The sequence below is a fragment of the Pogoniulus pusillus genome, chromosome 19, assembly GCF_015220805.1.
Source record: "Pogoniulus pusillus isolate bPogPus1 chromosome 19, bPogPus1.pri, whole genome shotgun sequence".
Lineage (NCBI taxonomy): Eukaryota > Metazoa > Chordata > Aves > Piciformes > Lybiidae > Pogoniulus > Pogoniulus pusillus.
Window position 1 is genome coordinate 23,434,670 of NC_087282.1, and position 24,942 is coordinate 23,459,611.

At 59.6% G+C, this 24,942-nt stretch overlaps 1 protein-coding gene across 1 annotated transcript in view; it reads left to right on the plus strand.

Moving 5' to 3' along the window:
* Nucleotides 1–24,942, plus strand: part of DOCK11 (dedicator of cytokinesis 11) — a 149,304-nt gene that overhangs the window by 5,091 nt on the left and 119,271 nt on the right. Inside the window, 4 exon segments of the mRNA XM_064159646.1 lie at nucleotides 21,770–21,844; nucleotides 21,846–21,887; nucleotides 22,932–23,021; nucleotides 23,695–23,777. Coding sequence (XP_064015716.1) covers nucleotides 21,770–21,844; nucleotides 21,846–21,887; nucleotides 22,932–23,021; nucleotides 23,695–23,777 — 290 coding nt within the window.

The window sequence follows — 24,942 nt, forward strand, 5'->3', positions numbered from 1 at the left end:
GGGATAGACTAGAGAGTGCCCCACAGAGGCTGTGAGGATGATGAAGAGACTGGAACATCTGTGTGAGAGCCCTAAAGGTGTGGAAAAGACTGAGAAGAGATCTGATCGATGCTCATAAATACCTGCAGGGTGGGTGTCAGGAGGCAAGGGCCAGGCTCTTTGCAGTGGTGTCCTGGGACAGGCCAAGAGGCTGTGGGTGCACACAGGAGGTTCCACCTCAATGTGGGGGAAAACTTCTTTGTTTTGAGGGTGCCAGAGCCCTGGAGCAGGCTGCGCAGAGAGGCTGTGGAGTCTCCTGCTCTGGAGGCTTTCCACCCCCACCTGGATGTGTTGCTGTGTGCCCTGCCCTGGGTGATGCTGCTCTGGCGGGGGGCTTGGACTGGCTGATCTCTGGAGGTCCCTTCCAAGCCCCTCTGTTCTGTGGCTCTGTGATGTGTTCTGCAGCCCTGGGCCCCCTGAGGAGCAGGTTGTGTCTGGAGCCAGCTGCAAGTTTTCCAAAGGTGTCACTGTCTGTGTTGTGACAGAAATAAAGTGAGTGGGAGATGTGAGATCACAGGAGCAGGCACTTGACAAGGCACAGCCAAGCCATTTCCACACACTGCTGCCAAAACCACTCATCTGGTGGCAATTTTAGCTCTCCCACAAGTACTCTGATTTTCTTCAGCATCACAGAATTGTTTTGAGTTGGAAATGCCCTCTAGGATCAACTCCACACCACCATGACCATTAAACCACATCTCCAAGTGCCATGGCCGCAGGTTGCTTCAACACCTCCAGGGATGAGGACACCACCACCTCCCTGGGCAGCCTCTGCCAATCCCTGACCACTCTTGCACCAAAGACATTTTCCCTCATCTCCAAGCTAAGCCTCCCCTGGCACAATTTCAGGCCATTTCTGTACAGATTCACTCAAGATACATCTTCACTGCTTCACCACAAATGATGCAGACCCAGAGCATCTCAGCTGAGGAGCAGCTGCAAAGGAGCAGTTTTCAAAGCCCAGCAGAGCATCCCTGGGCACCCTGAGGCACAGCTTGGTGGCACCCAGGCACACATGTGGACTCCAGCAGCTGCAGTGTGCGAGAACCTCTGCTTGCAGTCAGCTGCATCCATTCTGGCCATGCAGAGGTGTTCAAGCCAAGTGCCTGCTCTCCTGCCCTCTAAGGAGCTGTGGGATGTGCTCCCTGGAACCTCACCACGAGGTTTGCCCAGGGAGGTTGTGGCTACCCCCTCCCTGGAGCTGTTCAAGGCCAGGTTGGATGAGGCCTTGAGCAACCTGTGCTATGGGAGGTGTCCCTGCCCATGGCAGGGGGTTGGAACTGGCTGAGCTTTGAGCTCCCTTCCAGCCCAGAGCATTCTATGAATCTGTAAGATGATGGATGGGCAGCAGGCCAGGGGAAAATGGGTTTTGTTTGATCCCTGCTGGGCTGGGCTGGGTTTGTATGGGTGGCTCAGTTTCAGGCAGACAAGACACAGAGATAAAAATCTCTTTAAGGAGGATATTAAGAAGGTTTTGACTGGCAGCAAACCGCTTTCTGTAGTTTTCTTTTTATTTCCCCCCAGCTTAGTGACTGAATTCATGCTCATGTAGAGCAAATCAGCTCTCTGCAGAGAGCCCTCTTTAATAAGCTGGCTTCACTTTGATCAGCGTCAAGAGTGTTTGTAGGCAGTGCTTGTGGTGATCTTGGTGCTCAGGAGACACAAAACATGCCCCTGCCCCCCTCGGGTGGGGGCCAGGCGCTGTGTTTGCATAACGTTCAGAGAAGGAGAGATGTGTGTGGGCACGGCAGGAAGCCCTGCCCTGCTCTTACTGCGGGGAGGACCTTTGCCGAGGTTCAGCACCTGCTGCAGCTCGGGTGGCTTCGGCAGAAGTGCTTATGGAGAGGTTACTGCTCAGAGAGGCACTTGGATGCGTTCTTAACCCTGCTCAGCTGCTCTGCTCAGCTGCACGCCTCGCTGGCTGCCCGGGCGGCTGAGCTGCGGAGCGGCCCCGCTGTGCCCCTGCCCGGGCAGCTGAGCTGCGGAGCGGCCCCGCTGTGCCCCTGCCCGGGCGGCTGAGCTGCGGAGCGGCCCCGCTGTGCCCCTGCCCGGGCGGCTGAGCTGCGGAGCGGCCCCGCTGTGCCCCTGCCCGGGCAGCTGAGCTACGGGGCTGCCCCGCTGTGCCCCTGCCCGGGCAGCTGAGCTGCGGAGCGGCCCCGCTGTGCCCCTGCCCGGGCAGCCTGAGCTGCGGAGCGGCCCCGCTGTGCCCCTGCCCGGGCAGCCTGAGCTGCGGAGCGGCCCCGCTGTGCCCCTGCCCGGGCAGCCTGAGCTGCGGAGCGGCCCCGCTGTGCCCCTGCCCGGGCGGCTGAGCTGCGGAGCGGCCCCGCTGTGCCCCTGCCCGGGCGGCTGAGCTGCGGAGCGGCCCCGCTGTGCCCCTGCCCGGGCGGCTGAGCTGCGGAGCGGCCCCGCTGTGCCCCTGCCCGGGCGGCTGAGCTGCGGAGCGGCCCCGCTGTGCTCCTGCCCGGGCAGCCTGAGCTGCGGAGCGGCCCCGCTGTGCCCCTGCCCGGGCAGCTGAGCTGCGGAGCGGCCCCGCTGTGCCCCTGCCCGGGCAGCCTGAGCTGCGGAGCGGCCCCGCTGTGCCCCTGCCCGGGCAGCCTGAGCTGCGGAGCTGCCCCGCTGTGCCCCTGGCCGGGCAGCCTGAGCTGCGGAGCGGCCCCGCTGTGCCCCTGCCCGGGCAGCTGAGCCGCGGAGCTGCCCCGCTGTGCCCCTGCCCGGGCGGCTGAGCTGCGGAGCGGCCCCGCTGTGCCCCTGCCCGGGCAGCTGAGCCGCGGAGCGGCCCCGCTGTGCCCCTGCCCGGGCAGCTGAGCCGCGGAGCTGCCCCGCTGTGCCCCTGCCCGGGCGGCTGAGCTGCGGAGCGGCCGCGCTGTGCCCCTGCCCGGGCGCACGGCAGCGCTGCAGCGGGCCAGGGGCGCTGCTCCTGAAGAGGATCAGAGCCCAGGAGCACTGCGCGGCTCTCTGGGGCCGCTTAGCCGCTCTCCAGCGTCTCCCCTACCAGCGGCCAGTGCAGGGGAGCTGAAGCAATACCTGCCTGCCCTGGCTGCAGGATGGGCGCTGCAGGACCAGCAGCCTGGGCTAGTGGGAGCTGTCCCTGCCCATGGCGGGGGCTTGGAACGGGATGGTCTTTGAGGCCCCTCCCAACCCAGACCGTTTCATGGTTCTGAGTTGCAGTCCATGCGTCCATTCCTTCAGGTGTTAGGAGGCCACCAACAAGCTTTCGACGGGCGCTAAGTCTTACCCTTCGCAGGGGTCCTCCAAAGACACTTGTGTCCCTCCCTCCCTTTAAAGACACTTGTGCCCCTCCCTCCATTTAAAGGCACATGTCCCCACCCTCCATTTAGACATGTGTCCCCCTCCCTCTATTTAAAGACACACGTCCTACTCCCTCCATTTAGACATGTGTCCCCCTCCCTCTATTTAAAGACACACGTCCTACTCCCTCCATTTAGACATGTGTCCCCCTCCCTCTGTTTAAAGACGTGTGTCCCCTTCCCTTCGTTTAGACACATGTGCCCCTCCCTCCATTTAGACATGTGTCCCCCTCCCTCCATTTAAAGACACATGTCCCCTCCCTCCATTTAGACACATGTCCCCCTCCCTCCATTTAAAGACACATGTCCCCTCCCTCCATTTAGACACATGTCCCCAGCCTCCATTTAGACATGTGTCCCCCTCCCTTCGTTCAGAGACCTTCGTTCTCCTGCCTGCTGCAGGGCAGCTGCAGGGAGAGGACAAAGCATCCAGGCCTCGCACTTGCTGGGCAGGGCAGAGGGTGGTTTGCTCCGTGCCAGGGGCAGTGTGATGAGGGTGCAGTGTCCCTCCCCTCGCCGACAGCCCCCGCCCCGCCCTGCCGGGGTGACTGCAGTGGCAGGCCTGGAGCAGATGGCTGTGGTGGTGCCTGCAGCTGATGCCAGCAGTGCGGCTGGGGATTTGGCACCCCTAGAATCCGGGGGGGTGGCTCTGGGGCTGTGTTTCAGCCTCTTCTGGCACCTGGAGGTGTTTGCAGAGGTCAGGAGTGCTGAACGTGGGCTGCTGCTGCAGTGTGCATCGCGGCAGCGCCCTGCAGGTGCAGCTCGGTGGGTTTCACAGCACTCCACGCAGCCCTTCCCCTGCTGCTTTATCATCCCTAATGGTGCAAAACTGCACAAAGCTGTTGGCATTTCTGTGGCCTGAGAGTGCAAGACACAGCAGCAGCAGCACAGCCAGCCTTGGGGCACCCCTCTGCTTCCCTGCCTCATTTGCCTCCTAACTCCTGCCCAAGGGAGCAAAGAGAAGCTTCGTTTGCCCTCGGGGGCATTGCTGGCACCTCAGCAATGCTGCAGTGTATCTCTCCCTCCAGCTCTTTTATTCCCTTAGAAAGTACAAATCAAAGCTCTCCCTGGCTGGCTCCATGCTTTATCTTTACAGCTTTTCCCTGCCTCCTGCTGCTTCTCTAATGGGGTCAGTTCTGCTCCTTGCTGACCCCTTTCTCACCCCTCTCTGCTTTCTTGCTGAAATGCGGTTTTAGCTTTCCCCTTTAAATGTCTCCTGCCATGGAGCTGTCCCTGGGGAGCAGCTGCAGCTGGGAGGAGACCCTTGCTTGTCTCAGTCCAAAGCTCCACGCTTTAGCTATTGATCAGCACTGAGAAGATCCCTTCCTCAGCCTGCTCCCCTCCAGCCTAAGCAGCCTCAGGGCTCTCAGTCTCTCCTTCTAAGAGAGATGTTCCAGGCCCCTCAGCATCTTCACAGCCTCCATTCTGGGGAGCCCAGAACTGGACACAATGCTTCAGGTGTGGCCTCACCAGGGCAGAGTAGAGGGGGAGGAGAACCTGCTGCCTCGTCCTGCCTTGTCCTGCCTTGCCCTGCTGGCCACACTCTTCTCAATGCACCCCAGGACCCCATTCTTGGCCACAAGGGCACATTGCTGGCTCCTGAGGGACTTGTCCAGCAACACTCTCAGATCCTTCTCCACAGAGCTGCTTCCCAACAGGTCACCCTCTCAGCTGTGCTGGTGCAGGGAGCTGTTATTCTCCAGATGCAGGACACTGCACTTGCCCATGTTGACTTTCAAGAGGTTCCACTCTGCTCCATTGCTAGAGCTTGTATGGATTGCTTCATCTGGGGGAAACTTGGGAGGTGCTTCTGTCAGCAGTGGCATTTGGACTGTGGGGGGTGGGTTGAAGCATGGCAGAGCCCATCCATGGCAGAGCCTTCTCCACAGCAGAGCCCAGCCTGTGGCAGGAGCCCATCCAGGCCCTTCTGCATTTGCTGGGGAGGAAAGAGTTCAGCTTTGCAGCCTCTGTGGCCACCTGCACTCACATCCTGCTGCCCAAAGACAGAGCAGAGATGGAGACAGAGGCAATTTCCTGAGCTGGTTAAACCACCACTGACATCTCCAGGGTATGACTTCACTGCTGGGGGTGTTTCTAAGGCAACCCAGATCCGTTTGGGGACTTCCTGCTCTGTTTTTCCCCAGCCTTGCTCTGTGGGCTTGTGTGAGTTGCTTCACCATTGCCTGGCTCTCTTGGTGCTGAGGAGTATTTTGACCCCAGCACAAGAAGGACACGGAAAGGCCTTGGGGGTGTCAGTTGGTGCCAAAGTGCCCAGCAGCCAGCACTGGTGGCTGCAGCCCAGAGCCAGCTGTGTGCTGGCTGCAGCCAGAGCAGGGAGAGCAGCAGCACAGGGAGGGGATTCTGCCCCTCCAGGCTGCTCTGCTCAGCCCTCACCTGCAGCACTGCCTCCAGCTCTGCTGCCCCAGGCATAAGAGGGATGTGGAATTGATGGAGAGGGGCCAGAGGCCACAAAGCCACAAAGATGATCAGAGGCTGCAGAACCTCCCCTGTCAGGACAGGCTGGGAGAGTTGGGGCTGTTGAGCCTGGAGAAGAGAAAGCTCCAGGGAGACCTCAGAGCAGCCTTCCAGTACCTGATGGGGCTCCAGGAGAGCTGGGGAGGGACTTTTGCCAAGGACTGGCAGTGCCAGGCTGAGGGACAATGGCTTTGAGCTGGGAGAGGGGAGAGGGAGAGTGAAGGTGAGGAAGAAATCGTGTTCAAGGCCAGGCTGGGTGAGGCTTTGAGCAAGCTGTGCTGGTGGGAGGTGTCCCTGCCCATGGCAGGGGGGTTGGCACTGGATGATCTTGAAGGGTCCTTCCAACCCAGCCCCTTCTGTGAAGCTCTGACTTTGCCTGCTCCCCTCAGGGAGCAGCTGTGCAGCTGCCGTGGCCCCATGCAGGAGAGAAAACTCAGAGTTTTTAGGAGCAGGCAGGAAAGGGAGGGGCTCTGCTGATGTGTAATTAATTCCTTTAAGATGTTCTGGAGCTGGCTCTGCTGGAGCTGGCTGCTGGACACAAGAAGTGATGCTCCGCAAATAAATGATGAAATAGCAGTGACATCCGGAGAGCACTTTTGGGTCCTCCAGTGAAGAACTGATATAAATAGCAGCGTGCTTGTGGCTGGAGTTGCTCTGTTCCTTTTGTGTTTCCAGCCTGCCTGTGCTTATGGAATGTTTTGAGAAGTCCTGGCTGCAGAAACTCACCTGTCCCCTAGAAACCAGGGCTGCTCTGCCAACTCCTGTTAACGCTGTTGTGCTCAGAGGAGCAAACCAAAGCTGTGCTGTCTTTCCCCATCTCTCATGCCCTGCAGCAGATGCTCAGCTGCCTGCAGGTGCAGCTGCACTGCCACAGAGCTGCTCTGGTCCCTCCCTCTGCTCCCTGTACCTGTGCAGACAGAGACAGCCAGAGCTCCAGGTGTCACTCTGGGACAGGAGGTGCTGCAGCAGGCTGTGCTGTTGCTGATGTCTCACATGGAAGCCCTCAGAGATCATTGAATGGTCTGGGTTGGGAGGGACCTCCAAAGGTTATCTAGTCCAACCCCCCTGCAGTCAGCCAGGATGTCCTCCACTAGATCAGGTTGAGCAGAGTTCTTCTTGAGGAAGATCAGAGCACAGGGCACAAGGGCACTGAAAGCAATCTCAGGTCCTTGCCCTAGTTCCCTGTGCTGTGCAGGAGCAGTGCTGGGTCACCTTCAGGTGTGCTTGTGGGCTCGTGGAATTGCTTTGGTTGGCAAAGCTCTCTGAGGTTGTAGAGTCCAGTTGTCAACCCAGCACCACCATGGCCATCCAACCGTGTTATGGCACAGACAGACCATGCCCCAGCTACCACTCACCCCTGCTGGTGCCTGTGCTCCTTTGGTGCTGCCCTTGGTTCAGGACATGCTTGGCAGGTGAAGTGCACCTGGGACAGAGCAGAAGCTCTGGTGCCACATCCAGCTGGCATCTGGCACTGGTGGTGTGCCCCAGGGATCAGTGCTGGGCACAGTCCTGTTCAATGTCTTTAGTGATGATCTGGAGCAGGGGATTGAGTCCAGCAGCAGTGAGTTTGCAGATGGCACCAAGCTAGGAGCAGCTGTGGAGCTGCTGGAGGGTAGCAGAGCCCTACAGAGGGACCTGGCCAGGCTGGATGGGTGGGCAGAGGCCAATGGGATGAGACTGAACAAGGCCAAGGGCAGGGTTCTGCACTTTGGCCACAACAACCCCAAGCAGCACTACAGGCTGGGGCCAGAGTGGCTGAGAGCAGGCAGGCAGAGAGGGAGCTGGGGGTGGTGGCAGAGAGGAGCTGCAAAGGAGGCAGCAGTGCCCAGGTGGGCAGCAGAGCCAATGGCATCCTGGGCTGGCTGAGGAGCAGTGTGGGCAGCAGGACAAGGGAGGTTCTTGTGCCCCTGTGCTCAGCACTGCTCAGGCCACCCCTGCAGTGCTGTGTCCAGCTCTGGGCTCCTCCATTGCAGAGAGATGTTGAGGTGCTGGAAGGTGTTTGGAGAAGGGCAGCAAGGCTGGGGAGGGGCCTGGAGCACAGCCCTGTGAGGAGAGGCTAAGGGAGCTGGGGGGGTGCAGCCTGCAGCAGAGGAGGCTCAGGGCAGAGCTCATTGCTGCCTGCAGCTGCCTGCAGGGAGGCTGTAGCCAGGTGGGGTTGGGCTCTGCTGCCAGGCAGCCAGCACCAGAACAAGGGGACACAGCCTGAAGCTGTGCCAGGGCAGGTCTAGGCTGGATGTTGTTAGGAAGTTGTTGTCAGAGAGAGTGATTGGCACTGGAATGGGCTGCCCAGGGAGGTGGTGGAGTGGCCATGGCTGGAGGTGTTGCAGCCAAGCCTGGCTGGGGCACTGAGTGCCATGGTCTGGTTGGTTGGGCAGGGCTGGGTGCTAGGCTGGGCTGGCTGAGCCTGGAGCTCTCTGCCAGCCTGATTCCATGATTCTGTGACTCTCAGTGCTCACTGCAGGGCAGCTCCTTGCTGAGGACTCTTTCCTTAAGTGATGTGCACAGCTCCCAGCTGTGTGGAGAAGGGAGAGTTCTGCTCCTCCTGGCTGCAGAGCTGTTCCCAAACGTCATCTGCTGAAGGCTGTGAGGTGTGGCGTCCACTTCTGAGTAAGTGGAAGGGAAGTGAAGAGGCAGATGCTGCTTATGCTGACTTCCTGCCATCTCTGACCGAGTCTGAAGACAGTTCAGGGCCTGGGTGAGTTTTATCTGCAGCCTAATGCCTGGTAAATGTATGGCTGCACCGAGAGCAGCTTTGGCTGTCTTCAAGCCTTCTCCACGCCGGTGTCTTGCGCTGATGACACTGCACTACTCTCAGAGTCAGCACTGAGAACTGCAGGTGCTTGCTGTGTCATACAGCCATGGGCTGGCTTTGGTTGGAAAAGCCCTTTCTGACCATCCACTTCACCTGCTCTGCCAAGGCTGGGGCTAAACCATGGCCCTCGGCACCACAGCTCTGCCTCTGAAACACCTCCAGGGATGGGGATTCAGCCACCTCCCTGGCTCCAGTCTTGGAGAGCCTTTTCAGGGAAGAAGTTTCTACTAATCTTCAACCTAATCTTCCCCTGGCACAAGTTCAGGACATTCCCTCCCCTTCTATGACCTGAGACTAAGAAGCAGAGCCCAACCCCCACCTCACTGCAGCCTCCTCTCAGGGAGCTGCAGACAGCAATGAGCTCTGCCCTCAGCCTCCTCTTCTCCACCCTGCACCCCCCCCAGCTCCCTCAGCTGCTCCTCCCCAGCCCTGCTCTCCAGACCCTTCACCAGACCCTTCCCCAGCTTAGTTGGACATCTCTGGACCTGATCCAGCCTCTCAATATCCTTCTTGGAGTGAGGGCTCCAAAACTGGATACAGGGCTCAAGGTGTGGCCTCAGCAGTGCCCGGTACAGGGAGACTAATCCCTGCCCTGCTCCTGCTGGCTGCACCGTTGCTGCTACAGCTTCCTCACTAGAGGATTGGGCATCTTTTTTGGGGGGGGACACATGCAAATGACAAAATACCCAGAGCCCTGCCTGCCCTCCAGAGTGCTCTGCTGAGGTTCTGCTGCCAGCCGGAGTGGTGGATGCAGGAGGGGGAAGGTGAGGGTCAGTGAGATGCTGCTGCACAGCTGGCAGTGCATGCAGGAGAAGGGCAGGCTGCTGCTCTGCACTTTGGGGTGGAAAGCATGAGTCATCTGAGCTGCAAATGTTCTCCTGCAGCGTGCCAGGGCTGTGCACCCCCTCCCCTTCCCCATCACATGGCCATTGAGTTCTCTGAGAGCTGCTGTCAGATGCAGCCATCTCTTTCACACAGAGCAGGGGGAGGGAGGGGAGCAGCAGCCTTCTGCTGTCTGCGCTGTTTGAGAGCTGGAGCATGGTGCAGACTGGCACCTACCTTCTGTAAGAACAAGCCAAGTGTGGGGACTCTCACCAAGGCTCCTGTCTAAGAAGACTCCTGGAAATGATGCACTTGCAGCTGTGCCTCCTGCTGTTGGCCCAGCCCATGCAAGCCTTTGTCCTGCTTCTCTTGTTCTGCTCTGGGCCACAGAGCATCCATGTGCTGTGAGCATCCATGTGAGGTAGTGCTGCCAGCTTGGCTGTGGGGTGCAGGGAAGAGATCGGAGCCAGGTGGGTGTTGGTCTCTTTTGCCAAGTGACAGGTGATAGGATGAGAGGAAATGGCCCTGGAGGTGCTGGGTGACAGCAGCTGGAGATGTGCCAGGCTGTGCCCAGGTGGGCAAGGAGGGCACACCATTCTGTCCTGCACCAGGGCAGTAGAACCAGGGCAGGGACTGTCCTCCTGTGCTCAGCTCTGGAGGGGCCACAGCTTCAGCCCTGGCTTCAGTTTTGGGCTCCTCATTCCAGGAAGGACACTGAGGGGCTGGAGCAGGTCCAGAGAAGGGCAATGAAGCTGAGGAAGGGTCTGGAGAACAGGGCTGGGGAGAAGCAGCTGAGGGAGCTGGGGGGGTGCAGGGTGGAGCAGAGGAGGCTGAGGGCAGAGCTCATTGCTGTCTGCAGCTCCCTGAGAGGAGGCTGCAGTGAGCTGGGGGTTGGGCTCTGCTCTCCAGTCTCAGGTGACAGAAGGGGAGGGAATGTCCTGAACTTGTGCCAGGGGAGGGTTAGGTTGGAGCTGAGGTGAAATGTCTTTGGTGCCAGAGTGGTTAGGGATTGGCAGAGGCTGCCCAGGGAGGTGGTGGAGTCCTCATGCCTGGAGGTGCTGAAGGAACCTGTGGCCATGGCAGCTGGGGCCATGGCTTGGTGGCCATGGTGGGGTTGGGTTGATGTTGGAGTGGATGATCTCAGAGGGCTTTTCCAGTCTTTAGGGTTCTAGGATTGGAGTGAGCAGGGGGTGGGGTGCAGCAGGCAGTGCCCACTGTGGCAGGCTGGGCTGCTGGCAGCTGCCAGGAATGCTTTTGGAGCTTGCTTGCCTGCTGCCCTTGGGAGGGCTGCACAGACTGCTGCTCTGAGCTGTGTGGGCACCCAGTCTCTCCCTGCCAGGCTTCTCCTCACCTCATCCTTCTTCCCTTCCTGCTTGCCCCTGGGGCTCCTCTCTCCTGTCTGCAGTGCACACCTTGTCTGCCAGCTCCCCTTGTCCCCCTCTCTGCTGTCTCACAGCTACACAGTCCCAGCCCTCACACAAGTCCCGTTTCTCCTGACACCACCTCTGTGCTCACCTCCCTCCAGCACACCTCTGTCCCCAAGTGATCAAATCCTGCATTCTCCTGTTCCTGCACCACCTTGGACCAGCTCCTGCCACCCTTCCCTCTGCCTCCTCGGCATGTGGCACAGAGCTGAGTGCGTTGGTGTGTCCCTGAGAGCCCAGCCCGGCTCCCTGCCCTGTCCCGGCTGCAGATGTCTCTGCCACGGTCTCCAGCTCAGTGCTTCGGTGCCTTCAGCGCAGCTGGGATTCCTCTCTGGGCATTCCTCTTGCGTCTGCAAACTTCCTTCTCTCCGGCCAGGGTGAAAAATAGCTTTGGCCTGCCCATCCCCCACGTTATTGACTGGTTTTCATCCCTGTGGCGTTACCACAGCCCAGCTTGCACAGCTTGCGCCGGGCCCTGCCGTTCCGTCCAGCTGAGCGCCAGGGCTTGCGGCAGGCTCAGCGGCACAGGCTCCCAGCCTGCTGCCGGCAGCTGCTCCGCCGCCTCCCTTCCCATTGCCTCCCGGGATGCGGCTGGGCAGAGATGCTGGCAGCGCAGGGCTGCCCGCTGCCTGCCCGCTGCCTGCCCGCTGCCTGCCCGCTGCCGCCCCTGCTGACTCACGCTGGCTGCCTCTCTGCCCTTCCTCCCCCGCCTCTTCCTCCGCCTCCTCCCGCTCTGCTCCGCTCCCGAGCGCGCAGGCTGCGCTCTGGCTGCGCTCTGGCTGCGCACGGGGCTGCGGGCGCCGGGGAGCCGAGCGCAGGCTGCGCCGCTTCGCCTCGCCCGGCTCCCCCGGGGCTGCATCGGCTGCCGCTCGCAGCTGCCAAAGGGAGCTCTGCAGCCGCCTGCCACTGGCAGCCAGAGGGTGGCAGCGCTGGAGCCGTGGGGGTCACAAGTCTGCTCTTTGGGGAAGGGACGGGAGAGGACCGGAGGGGAGGGGAGGGGAGGAAAGGGAAGGGGAGGAGAGGAGAGGACAGGAGGAGAGGGGAGGGGAGGGGAGGGGAGGGGAGGGGAGGGGAGGGGAGGGGAGGGGAGGGGAGGAGAGGGGAGGAGAGGACAGGAGGAGAGGGGAGGGGAGGGGAGGAGAGGACAGGAGAGGGGAAGAAAGTGGAGGGGAAGGGAAAAGAGGAGAGGGGAGGAAAGTGGAGGGGAAGAAAGTGGAGGGGAAGAAAGTGGAGGGGAAGAAAGTGGAGGGGAAGGGAAAGTAGGAGAGGAGAGGAGAGGAGAGGAGAGGAGAGGAGAGGAGAGGAGAGGAGAGGAGAGGAGAGGAGAGGAGAGGAGAGGAGAGGAGAGGAGAGGAGAGGAGAGGAGAGGAGAGGAGAGGAGAGGAGAGGAGAGGAGAGGAGAGGAGAGGAGAGGAGAGGAGAGGAGAGGAGAGGAGAGGAGAGGAGAGGAGAGGAGAGGAGAGGAGAGGAGAGGAGAGGAGAGGAGAGGAGAGGAGAGGAGAGGAGAGGAGAGGGAAAGAAAGAGAAAGGAAAGGGAAAGAAAGAGAAAGGAAAAGGAAAGCAGGCCAGAAAAGGGTGAGGCAAAGCCAGATGAGTGATCCAGGGCTCTGGCATTTCCTCTGGACAGAGGCTCCTCAGCTCCTCATGCCTCTCCAGTTTGCCAGGTGACCTCTCTCGGTTCCCAGCTCCATCCCAGTTCTCCCATGGAGTTTGATCAGCAAGATCCAGACTGGCAGCTCCCTGTGCTGCCTGCGCTGGCAGTTCTGGGCTGGGCTGGCAGTGGCACTGGGCCCTCTGCCCGGGGCTCTTGCCAGTCTGGGCAGCGATGTGACTGTGAGCAGCTTCTCCAAAGAGCAGTTGGTACACTCTGAGGGGGCTCCCCCTGTGGCTTTTAGTCACTTCCCCAGACACTTTGCTCCTGCTTTCTGGGCACTGCACCTGCCTGCTCTTTGGGGTTCATTGAGAAGCTTGGGCCCTGCCAGGCTCACCAGGGCAGTGCAGCAGGGGAGGCAATAAGTTGTAGAGGGTGTGAAATGCTTGCTCAGTTTTGGGCAACATTCACCTGAGCCAGGACACTTCTACTGGATGTGTGTTCAGGCACAAACTAGAACACAACAGGTTCCAGCTCCACCTAGGGAGCAACTTCCATAGGCTAAGGGTGCTGGAGCCCTGGAGCAGGCTGCCCAGAGAGTGAGGGTCTCCATCTCTGGAGAGATTCCAAACCCACCTGGACATGCTCCTGTGTGACCTTTCCCCAAGTGACCCTGCCCTGGCAAGGGCGTTGGACTTGATGATTGCCAGAGGTCCCTTCCAAGCCCTCCCACCCTGTGTGATTCTGTGTTCTGAGCTGCTTCCTCTCCCCTGCTTGGGTAAAGAGCCATCACCCTTCAGAGCCTTTGTGTCGCTGTAGCTGCCTGGGGAATGTGGATGTCTGCACTCGCCTGAGCTGCTCAGATTGCACTGAGTTGAAATAGACCTCAAAGGTTGTCTTCTCCTAGCCCCTGCAGGCAGCAGGGACAGCTCCAGCTGGAGCAGGCAGCACAGGGACACAGCAAGGCTGAGCTGGAATGGCTGCAGGGATGGGGCCTCAAGCACAGCCCTGGGCAGCCTGTGCCAGGCTCTGCCCACCCTCACTCTGCACAACTCTCTCCTGATGCCCAACCTAGCTCTGCCCTGCTCCACTGCCAAACCATTGCCCTCAGCCTGTCCCCACAGCCCCTTCTGAGCAGTCCCTCCCCAGCCTGCCTGCAGGTATTGGAATGCAGCTCTGAGATCTCTGTTTCTGAGGAACTGAGAAAGCAGCAGGGCCTGGGTGCTGCAAACCACAAGGGTTTGGGGGGAAGGCAGGGTAGAGGCACTGCAGGGCCAGCTGTGGCAGCTGGAGATGGAGCAGTGTGGAGGTGCTGGGGGGCTGGAGGTGCCCTGAGAAGCACAGCTCCATCCTGGTGCAGGTTGCTCTGGGCTCAGCTTCTGTCATGCAGCAGAAAACACTGTGGGGCTGATGTGAATGAGTGAATTGGTCATGGCAGAGCCAAACCAGCCAGGTTTGCCCTCAATCATAGAATCACAGAACCATAGAATCAGGCAGGCTGGCAGAGAGCTCCAGGCTCAGCCAGCCCAGCCTAGCACCCAGCCCTGCCCAACCAACCAGACCATGGCACTCAGTGCCCCAGCCAGGCTTGGCTGCAACACCTCCAGCCACGGCCACTCCACCACCTCCCTGGGCAGCCCATTCCAGTGCCAATCACTCCCTCTGACAACAACTTCCTCCTCACAGCCAGCCTAGACCTGCCCTGGCACAGCTTGAGGCTGTGACCCCTTGTTGTGCTGCTGCTTGCCTGGCAGCAGAGTCCTGTGTGAACAGAAATGGCCTTTCCTGCCCTTCCCTCTGTCAGAATGCCCAGCTGGCATTGCCATGGGTTATAAAAGCTGCCATCCCTGCCCATGCACATCTGAAAGACCCTGTGTAAGCTTGCCTGAGGGCACAGGATGGAGCCAGTCTGACCTGTTCAGATCGCCCCCCCTGAGTTAAAGAGCAATCCTCTTGCTGAGCCTTTCCCCCAGACTCTCTGCTGGCTTCTGTGCAGTGCTCAGGCTGGCAGAGGGCAGCAGGGCGAGCAGGGCACTGCGGAGGAGGCTCTGGAGTTGGGGGTTTTCCTTTTGCCAGCCCCTCTGTGCTGGTGGCTGGCCAGGAGGCGTTGGTGTCTGTGGGCAGGTTTCTGCTGCAGTCATTGCTCTGAGCTTCCTGTTGCAATGCCAGCACCCAACAGACAGCTCTTGTTCTGCCTGTGCCAGTGTGACCCAGCCTGCAGGGGCAGGGCAGCGCAGCAGGTGCCCCTCGTGCCCCGCCTGGCACCGTGCCCGGGCAGCAGCAGAGGGGCAGGATGCGGCTGTGTGTTGGGCAGGGGCTGCTGTGAGGCTGTGTGAGAGAGGGCAGTGGGCACAGGAGGGAGGGTGCACTGCTCCCCTGCCGTCCTCTGGGTTAGTTCAGGTTTGGTTATGAGTTTCCACTGTCACGGAATGGGCTGGGTTAGAAGAGACCTCAAAGCTCAGCCAGTGCCAAGCCCCTGCCATGGGCAGGGACACCTCCCACCAGCACAGCTTGCTCGAGGCCTCATCCAGCCTGGCCTGCAGCACCTCCAGGGAGGCACTCGGGTCTGGGACCCAGCAGGCTGAAGCTCACCAGGGCAGAGCTTCACTGGCCTGTGCCTGCTCTGCACACCACCAGACCTACTGATTGCTCTCCCAGCTTCTCGTGGGGCTCAGAGCCCACACAGGCCCCACTGTGGCACAGAAACCTGCATGGGACATCACCCACTGCAGAGAGCCACAGGGTCACAGAAGGGTTTGCCTTGGAAGGGACCTTAAAGACCATCCAGTTCCAACCTCCTCTCATCCAACCTGGCCTTGAACACCTACAGGGAGGGGACATCCACAACCTCCCTGGGCAACCTGTGCCAGTGTCTCTCCACTCTCACTGTCAAGAATTTCTTCCTCATCTCCACTCTCACTCTGCCCTCTCCCAGCTCAAAGCCTTTGTCTTTTGTCCTGGCACTCCCAGTCCCTGGCAAAAGTCCCTCCCCAGCCCTCCTGTACCTGCCTTGAGGTACTGCAAGGCTGCTCTGAGGTCTCACAGGAGCCTTCCCTTCTCCAGGCTGAACAGCCTCAACTCTGTTCCTGGCTCCAACTCTGACAGCCTGAAAAAGACTCTGAGATCTTCCCATGTGTCCTGATTGTTGCCCTAGCGCAGCAGACAGGGACCTGCTGCCAGATCAGCTCAGGGCTGTGTGGAAAGGCAGCTCACCCCAGCCTGCAGCTGCTGCTGTGGAAGAGGTTGGAGGAGTCACAGAACCATAGACTCAAGCAGGTTGGAAGAGAGCTCCAGGCTCAGCCAGCCCAACCTATCACCCAGCCCTGCCCAACCAACCAGACCATGGCACTCAGTGCCCCAGCCAGGCTTGGCTGCAACACCTCCAGCCACGGCCACTCCACCACCTCCCTGGGCAGCCCATTCCAGTGCCAATCACTCTCTCTGACAACAACTTCCTAACAACATCCAGCCTGAACCTGCCCTGGCACAGCTTGAGGCTGTGTCCCCTTCTTCTGCTGCTGGCTGCCTGGCAGCAGAGCCCAACCCCACCTGGCTACAGCCTCCCTGCAGGCAGCTGCAGGCAGCAATCAGCTCTGCCCTGAGCCTCCTCTGCTGCAGCCTGCACCCCCCCAGCTCCCTCAGCCTCTCCTCACAGGGCTGTGCTCCAGGCCCCTCCCCAGCCTTGCTGCCCTTCTCCAAACACCTTCCAGCACCTCAGCATCTCTCTGCAATGGAGGAGCCCAGAACTGGACACAGCACTGCAGGGGTGGCCTGAGCAGTGCTGAGCACAGGGACACAAGAACCTCCCTTGTCCTGCTGCCCACACTGCTCCTCAGCCAGCCCAGGATGCCATTGGCTCTGCTGCCCACCTGGGCACACTGCTGCCTCCTCTGCAGCTCCTCTCTGCCAGCACTCCCAGCTCCCTCTCTGCCTGCCTGCTCTTAGCCACTCTGCTCCCAGCCTGTAGCACATCACAGTGAGGAGCATGGCAGTGCCCCTGTGTGCCTGCCCTGGGTGAGGAGCTGCTGGGTGTGTGCTGCAGAGCAGAGTGGCTTGGGCACCACTGCACCTTTGCCTCCAGAGCTGGGTTGGTTTTGCTGCTGGGCAGGCAGCATTTCTCTGCCCTTGGAGATTGGCTTTCCCTCTGGAGGAATTTGTGGTTTCTAAGGCTAATTCCTTTACTGTAATGGTTTTTCCTCTGCTGGGTGCCATCTGCTGTTGTGACAGCAGCAGGCAGTGTGAGGCTGAGCCCTGGCTGCTGGGGGCTCTGTGCTTTAACCAAAGCTTGTCAGAAAAACTTAAGTCTTTGAAATCTAATTTTCAGGGCTTAGAGCTTTACCTCCTGCCCTGTTGGGGTGCTGGGCTCTAGGCTGGGCCAGAAGGTGAAAAGTATGTGTGCTGGCTTCCTCCTCACTCTGCATGTGCTTGGGCATCCCTGGCCCCACTGGTTAGGGGTGGATGGAGTCTGCTCAGTAGCAGGCAGGGAACAGGCCACATCCTTTCATGGGCAGCTGCTTTGCATGCAGACAGCTTGACCTACATCTCCTGGCTCGACTGCAGAGACATTGCTGTGGCTCCTGGCAGGCCTGGGGCACCCTGGCTGTGTGTGGCTGGGTGCAGGCAGGGCCAGCACAATGCAGTGCTGCAGGTCCTCTGCTGGGAGCCGAGGCAGGGAACACACACAGCTTGGCCAGGAGAGCTCCGGGGGTGGCTTTGCTGCCAGCCCAGCTGTGGGTGCTGCACAGGTCTCTGCAGGGGCACTTCCCCTCCCTCCTGGAGCTGCCCGGCCCTTTGCCATGTGTCCTGTGACTGGGGATGGGCTCCCGGGGTACAGCTCAGAGCAGCAGCCTGCACACCACCTCCTGCCCTGTGTCCAAGGATCCAGAGGAGCAGCAGAGCTGCACTGGGCTATTTTAAGGAGCTTTTTCACACCGCGGTGGGCAGTGCTGTACATGCTTTGAAGCCTCTCATGTGAGGGTGTGGGATCCTTTGCAGTCCTTGCCCTTTAACTGTCATTGAACCCCCCGAGGAGCACTGTCAGGGCTCTGTCTTCTTGTCACCACCCATGTCACAGCTGCAAAGGAAAAGCTACCAAAGCCCCAGCTTCTAACAACAACAGCTTCAGAAACAGTCCCAGTTGCAGGACCATGCTGCAAGGACACTGAGTTGCTGGAGCAGGTCCAGAGAAGGGCAACAGATGTGGTGAAGGATCTGAAGAACAGGGCTGGGGAGGGGCAGCTGAGGGAGCTGGGTGGGGGTTAGCCTGGAGGAGAGGAGGCTGAGGGGAGCCCTCCACAGCTCCCTGACAGGACACTGTTCTGTGCCACAGGGGTGTGAAAAGCTCTTAGAGAGATTCTTGTTTGGCTTTGGGAATGCTGCCAGGGGGAGGTGAGATATGCAGCTGGTGTGAGCAGAGCCAGGCTCGGGGCAGTGCTGTGCCCAGCTCAGGTTGCTGGGCTTGGCTGGGAGTGCTGCAGCAGCCGAGCAGTGAGTAAATGCATCAGGGCAGCAGGGAGCTGTGTGCCTGAGCTGGGGGGTCCTGCCTGGCCCCATGGACTGGCCAAGCTCTGGGGACACTGTCCCAGGGCTTGCAAATCATGGAATCATAGAATCAGGCAGGCAGAGAGCTCCAGGCTCAGCCAGCCCAACCTAGCACCCAGCCCTGCCCAACCAACCAGACCATGGCACTCAGTGCCCCAGCCAGGCTTGGCTTCAGCACCTCCAGCCACGGCCACTCCACCACCTCCCTGGGCAGCCCATTCCAGTGCCAATCACTCTCTCTGACAACAACTTCCTAACAACATCCAGCCTAGACCTGCCCTGGCACAGCCTGAGGCTGTGTCCCCTCCTTCTGGTGCTGGCTGCCTGGCAGCAGAGCCCAACCCCACCTGGCTACAGCCTCCCTGCAGGCAGCTGCAGACAGCAATGAGCTCTGCCCTGAGCCTCCTCTGCTGCAGGCTGCACCCCCCCAGCTCCCTCAGCCTCTCCTCACAGGGCTGTGCTCCAGGCCCCTCCCCAGCCTTGCTGCCCTTCTCCAAACACCTTCCAGCACCTCAGCATCTCTCTGCAATGGAGGAGCCCAGAGCTGGACACAGCACTCCAGGGGTGGCCTGAGCAGTGCTGAGCACAGGGTTGGGCACAAGAACCTCCCTTGTCCTGCTGCCCACACTGCTCCTGAGCCAGCCCAGGATGCCTTTGGCTCTCCTACAGGGCCTCTGCCATACAGACTGGAGGAGGCTGCTGGGAGGGTTTCATAACCACTGTCCCTGACCACAACATGTGGCCAGGCAGCAGCAACCTCAAATGTTCAAAACAAGGCAGAGTTGCTGTGTCAGAATTTGCTTCCCCTTTTCTGATCAAGGTTCATTTACAGAGCCAGGGGTTTGCTCTTGGGGGGCCACTTCCATGTTCCCAAGTGCAGGGGTGACTCTTGCTGGTGGAGGCTGAAATCTGTGCAGCTGAGATGCAGTTCCCTGCCTCGGGAGCTCTGGGGTCTCTCAGGTGTTTCAAAGTCCAGTTTTATGGACCTGTGGCATAGGCAAAAATATTGCAGTAGCCAACACAAAAGTGTTCTCCTGATGGTTTTTGCTGCAGGGGTTTTGGAACAGTCAGTTTTGCTTCCCACAGCTGTGAGTCAGAGCAAAATCAGGCCCCAGGTTTTTGCAGCCTGTGGGCTGTGGCTGAGGTATGATTTACAGAATTGTTTGGGCTGGAAAGGGCCTCTGAAATCATCCAACCCAACCTCACCATGGCTGCAAAACCATGGCCCCAGCTGCCATGGCCACAGGTTTCTGGAACACCTCCAGCCATGGGGACTCCACCACCTCCCTGGGCAGCCTCTGCCAATCCCTGACCACTGGCACCACAGACATTTTGCCTCAGCTCCAACCTAACCCTCCCTGGCACCATTCCAGGCCATTTCCTCTGCTCCTATCACCTGATACCGGGGAGCAGAGCCCAACTCCAGCTCACTGCAGCCTCCTCTCAGGGAGCTGCAGAGAGCTATGAGCTCTGCCCTCAGCCTCCTCTGCTTCACCCTGCACCCCCCCAGCTCCCTCAGCTGCTCCTCCCCAGCCCTGCTCTCCAGACCCTTCCCCAGCTTTGTTCATAGACTCACGGAATGGGCTGGCTTGGATGGGACCTCCAAAGCTGATCCAGTCCAAGCCCCTGCACTCAGCAGGGACATCCTCCACTAGAGCAGGTTGCTCACAGCCCTGTCCAGCCTCACCTTGAGTACCTCCAGGCATGGGACAACCTTTTGCAGTGTTCCAGGAGCCTCCTGGTGCAGAATCTGTTCCTAACATCCATTGTAGCCCTTATGGGAAGGACCTCCCTGCCTTTCCAGAGGAATGCCACTCTTCCCTCCATGGGGCAGCTTTCCTGCTCAGGAGCTGCCTTGCTCCCATCTTGCCAGCAGCACCTGTCCAGGGGGCACGGCTCTGGTCAGCTCCTCCAGCCAAAGCAGCATGGAGCTGAGTGGAGCCAGGCTGGCAGGCTGGGTGCTGGCTGAGCTCTGAGGGGCAGCAGCTCATCACAGGCACACCCAGGTTGGCAAAGCCCCTCGGGATTACCAAGTCCAACCTAAAACCCTGCTCTACAAGATTCACCTTAAACCATATCCCTAAGCACCACAACCAGACACCCCCAGACTTCCACGCTGGCAGCTGCTGCAGCTCTGACCTCCAGGAGCACTTCTGGCTTCATTAAGAAACTGGAGCCTGTGCTTGACCAGAGCAGCAGAGTGCTTTGGTTGGCATGCAGAGGGTGGGGATCAAGGGCACCTGGAGACCAGTGCCAAGTGGTTCCCACAGGGGCCAGTGCTGTGTGACATCTCTGTCATTGCCATGGGCAGAGCAATCAGTGCCCCCTCAGCAAGGGTGCAGATGGCACCAAGCTGTGTGGCACAGTCGACTTGCTAGAGGGCATGGATCTATCCAGAGGGACCTGGACAGGCTGCAGAGCTGTGCCCAGGCCACAGTCAACAAAGCCAAGTGTAAGGTCCTGCACCTGGGTGGGTGCAATGCCAAGCACAGCTCCAGGCTGGGTGGGGAATGGCTGAGAGCAGCCCTGAGGAACAGGCCCTGGGGGTCTGGGCTGATGCAAAGCTCAGCAGGAGCCTGCAGTGTGAGTGCAGCCCAGACACAACCCTGTGCTGGGCTGCAGCCAGAGCAGTGTGGGCACAGGGCAAGGGAGGGGATTCTGCCCCTTGGCTCTGCTCTCCTCAGACCCCACCTGCAGTCCTGGGGGCAGTTCTGGAGCCCCCAGCACAAGCAGGACATGGAAGTGTTGGAGCCAGTGCAGAGGAGGCCACCAAGATGCTGAGAGGGCTGCAGCAGCTCTGCTCTGAGCACAGGCTGAGAGAATTTGGGCTGTGCAGCCTGGAGAGGAGAAGGCTTGGAGGAGACCTTGGAGTGGCCTTGCAGGATCTGCAGGGGGCTGCAGGAGGGCTGGGGAGGGACTATTGACAAGGTCTGGGAATGCCAGGAGGAGGAGGAGGAATGGGTTTGAAGTGGCAGAGGGGAGATTGAAACTGGGTGTTAGGAAGAAGTTGTTTGCAGTGAGGGTGGTGAGACACTGGCACAGGTTGAGAGTGGTGAGACACTGGCACAGGCTGCCCTGGGAGGTGGGGCTTGGGCTCTGTCTCCTAGGATCATAGAATCATAGACTTAAGCAGGCTGGCAGAGAGCTCCAGGCTCAGCCAGCCCAACCTAGCACCCAGCCCTGCCCAACCAACCAGACCATGGCACTAAGTGCCCCAGCCAGGCTTGGCTGCAACACCTCCAGCCACAGCCACTCCACCACCTCCCTGGGCAGCCCATTCCAATGCCAATCACTCTCTCTGACAACAACTTCCTCCTCACAGCCAGCCTAGACCTGCCCTGGCACAGCTTGAGGCTGTGTCCCCTTGTTGTGGTGCTGGCTGCCTGGCAGCAGAGCCCAACCCCAGCTGGCTACAGCCTCCCTGCAGGCAATATTAGGGGAGGAAATGTCCTGGAATTGTGCCAGGCCAGGGTTAGGTTGGAGATGAGGAAAAATGTCTTTGGTGCAAGAGTGGTCAGAGCTTGGCACAGGCTGCCCAGGGAGGTGTTCCAGGGGCACATGGATGTGGTGCTGAGGGATGTGGGGTAGTGGCAGTGGCTCAGCAGCAGTGGGGAGGCTGTGAGCTCTGTGGGAGCTTGGGCTTGCTGATCTCAGAGGTCTCTTCCATCCTGGACAGCTCTGTGGCTGTGTGTTAATGAGTGGACATTTTACACATGATCTTGGTGTGCATTTTCTTCACCTTCTGCTTCTCCTGCAGGAAAAAACCAAAGTGGTGGAGCCTTTGGACTACGAGAACGTGATCCTGCAGCGCAAGGTGCAGATCTACAGCGACCCCCCTGCGCGACCTGCTCATCTTCCCCATCGAGGATGTCTCTGTGAGTTGGCATCTCCTGCTTCTCAGCCTCACTCACCAGGGTTCCTTCAGACATGAGGAGAAACCTCTTTACTTGAGGGTGCTGGAGCAGGCTGCCCACAGAGGTTCTGCTCTGGAGAGATTCTAACCGTGCCTGGATGTGTTCCTGTGCAGGCTGATTTAGGTGAACCTGCTTTAGCTGGGGGGCTGGGTTAGACCACAGACTCACACAGTCCTCTCAAGGATCAGCCAGTTCCAACCCCCCCTGCCATGGGCAGGGACACCTCACACTACATCAGGCTGCCCAGAGCTACATCCAGCCTAGCCTTAAAGACCTCCACAGATGAGGCTTCCACCACCTCCCTGAGACACCTGTGCCATGGTCTCACCACTCTGATGCTGAAGAACTTCCTAACATCCACTCTGAATCTGCTCTCCTCCAGCTTGGATCCATCCCCCCAGTCCTGTCACTATCTGACAGCCTAAAAACTCCCTCCCCTGCTTTCCTGTAGCCCCCTGCAGATGCTGGAAGGCCACAATAAGGTCTCTCCTGACTGAGCAACCCCAGCTCTCTCAGTCTGTCTGGATGACCTCTAGAGGTCACTCCCAACCCCCACCCCGCCCCATTTTGGGATTCTGTGAGCTTTGGTCCTGCTTCCTTCCGCTGTAACCCACAGGCCACTCTGGGCTGCACTGCTGACAAACCCAACACGACCCACTGGTGATTCTTTCTGTGATAGAATCTTTCTTCTGTGACCAAAGATTTCACCTCAACATGAGGAGAAACTGCTTTGCTGTGGGGGTGCTGCAGCCCTGGAGCAGGCTGCCCAGAGAGGTTGTGGAGTCTCCTCTGGAGGCTTTCCAAACCCACCTGGATGCATTCCTGTACGAACCACCTTGGATCATCCTGCTTTGGCAGGGGGTTGGACTCGATGGTCTCTGGAGGTCCCTTCCAACCCCTTAGGTTCTGTGGTGCTGTGATTTGGGCCCACCACACGTGCTTGAGCAGGTGTCAAGCCCTGCAGACCCACTCTGCACTGAAAAGATGTCCTCTTTTTTGCTGCAGGTCTCAGTCATCAGCCGACAAAGGAGGACTCTGCAGTCGACAGTGCCAGAAGATGCTCTAAAGGAAGCTCAGAGCCTCTTTGTCAAAGAGGTAGGGGCAAAAATCCACTCAGTGTCCTGCCTTCAGCACTGTCTGCCCTCGGGCAGGACGCTCTGCTGCAGCTCCTGGCCTGCGGGGCAGCAGCTCCCTTGGCTGTGCTGTGCGGGAGGCAGCAGTCCTGAGGCAGTCCTCGCAGCTGCCTCCCCTGCAGGGCTTCCTTCCAGAGGGCTCTGTCGGCAGGCAGAAATGGGTTGCTTTGCACCCCCTGCCACAGCTGCAAGGTGCAGGAGTGCAGCCGGGCCAAGGGTGTGCTACACCTCCTCCTTGGGGCATCCTGAGGGCGCTCTGCAGAGTGCAGCTCTGGAGGAGCATTCCCTGCCAGTGCAGGGGAACCGAATGCCAAGCGATGGCTGAGGCTGAGTTAGAGGCACTGCACTGCTGGTGCTTTCTGGAAGACAGTGCCCTCCCCAATCCCTCCTCGTTTTTCAGTGCCCTGGAGTGATGTTAATGCAGCCAGCAGCCGTGTGGCAGCCCAGCTGCCCTGGGAGTTTGTTCTGGAAAGGCTCCTCAGGACCTTCTGGGCTGCAATGCAAAGCGAGTGCAGCTTGTTCGGACCTCTCCCGCCCGCCCTTACCTCAGCCAGCAGCCTGCTGCCTTTCAGCCTTGTGCACAGCTCCCCTTGCCTTGGTGCAGCCTTCAAAGAGCTGTTCTGTTTTCCTTCCAGTGCATTAAAAGCTACAGCTCAGACTGGCATGTGGTGAACTACAAGTATGAGGAGTACTCGGGAGACTTCCGCATGTTGCCATGGTGAGTGGTGTGCTCCTGCCTGGCCACGGCTCGGGGGCTGAGCAGGGCTAGGAGAAGCAGTTTGCCCTTGATGCCCTCGAGGGAGGGCATTGTCCCCTGGGACTCTGCTCTGCTGAGGCCACACCTGTGTTCAGTTTCAGGCACTTCAATGCAAGAGAGATGTGGAGGTGCTGGAGCCAGGGCAGAGGAGGGCAAGGAAGGGCCTGGAGAGTAAATGTGCTGAGGAGAGGCTGAGGGAGCTGGGGCTGGTGAGTGTGAAAGAGAGGAGGCTGAGGGCAGAGCTCATGGCTGGCTGCAGCCACCTGAGAGGAGGCTGTGCAGAGGCTGCTGCTGGGCTCTGCTCACAGGGAACTGGAGGCAGAACAAGGGGGAATGGCCTCAAGCTGCAGCAGGGCAGGTTTAGACTGGGCATTAGGAAACTTTTTTCATGGAAAGAGTGGCCAGGGACTGGGATGAGCTGCCCAGGGAGGTGCTGGAGTCACCCACCCTGGCTGTGTTTCAAGGTGGTTTGGCTGTGGTGCTTGGGGCTGTGTTTTAAGGTGAGCCTTGCAGAGCAGGGCTCTGGGCTAGGCTTGGGGATCCTGAGGGGCTTTGCCAACTGGAAAGTTTCTGTGGCTCTGTGACTCTGCTGCTCATCCCACAAGCAGCCACTCTGAAGGTTAGAGCAGCAGTCAGCATGCCCTTGTCCCTCAGCTGGCCCAGGGGGATGCTGGCAGCAGTGCTCACGGCTCCACGTGCTCCCAGCAGCCTGCAGGCAGCCCCCTGCATCTCGCAGCAGATGGACCGCAGCCTGGGCACGCAGCAGGGTGGCGTTGGCAGTGCCTGCTCCTCCCAGATCAGGAGCCTTGTCCCTCCTGGCTGGTGCTGTCCGAGTGCTGGACAAGGTGTTCCCATGCTGAGCAGATCCTCTGTGCCCCCTGTCACTCAGATGCTGCTTTACAGCCTCGGCCCCGCGCTGAGTGGCAGCGCTGGGGAGCTCCGGAGGGCTGGGCTGTGCCAGGGCCCCCAGCTCCAAAGGGGGAGTTGTGCATCTTGGATATCTCCTGGGGGGTTGTTTTCTCAGTGGTGGTGCCTGCTGTGCTCTCCCTCCCCATGCTGTGTGCCTGTCTAGATCACAGAATTAACCAGGTTGGAAAAGACCTCTCTGATCACTGAGTCCAACCTA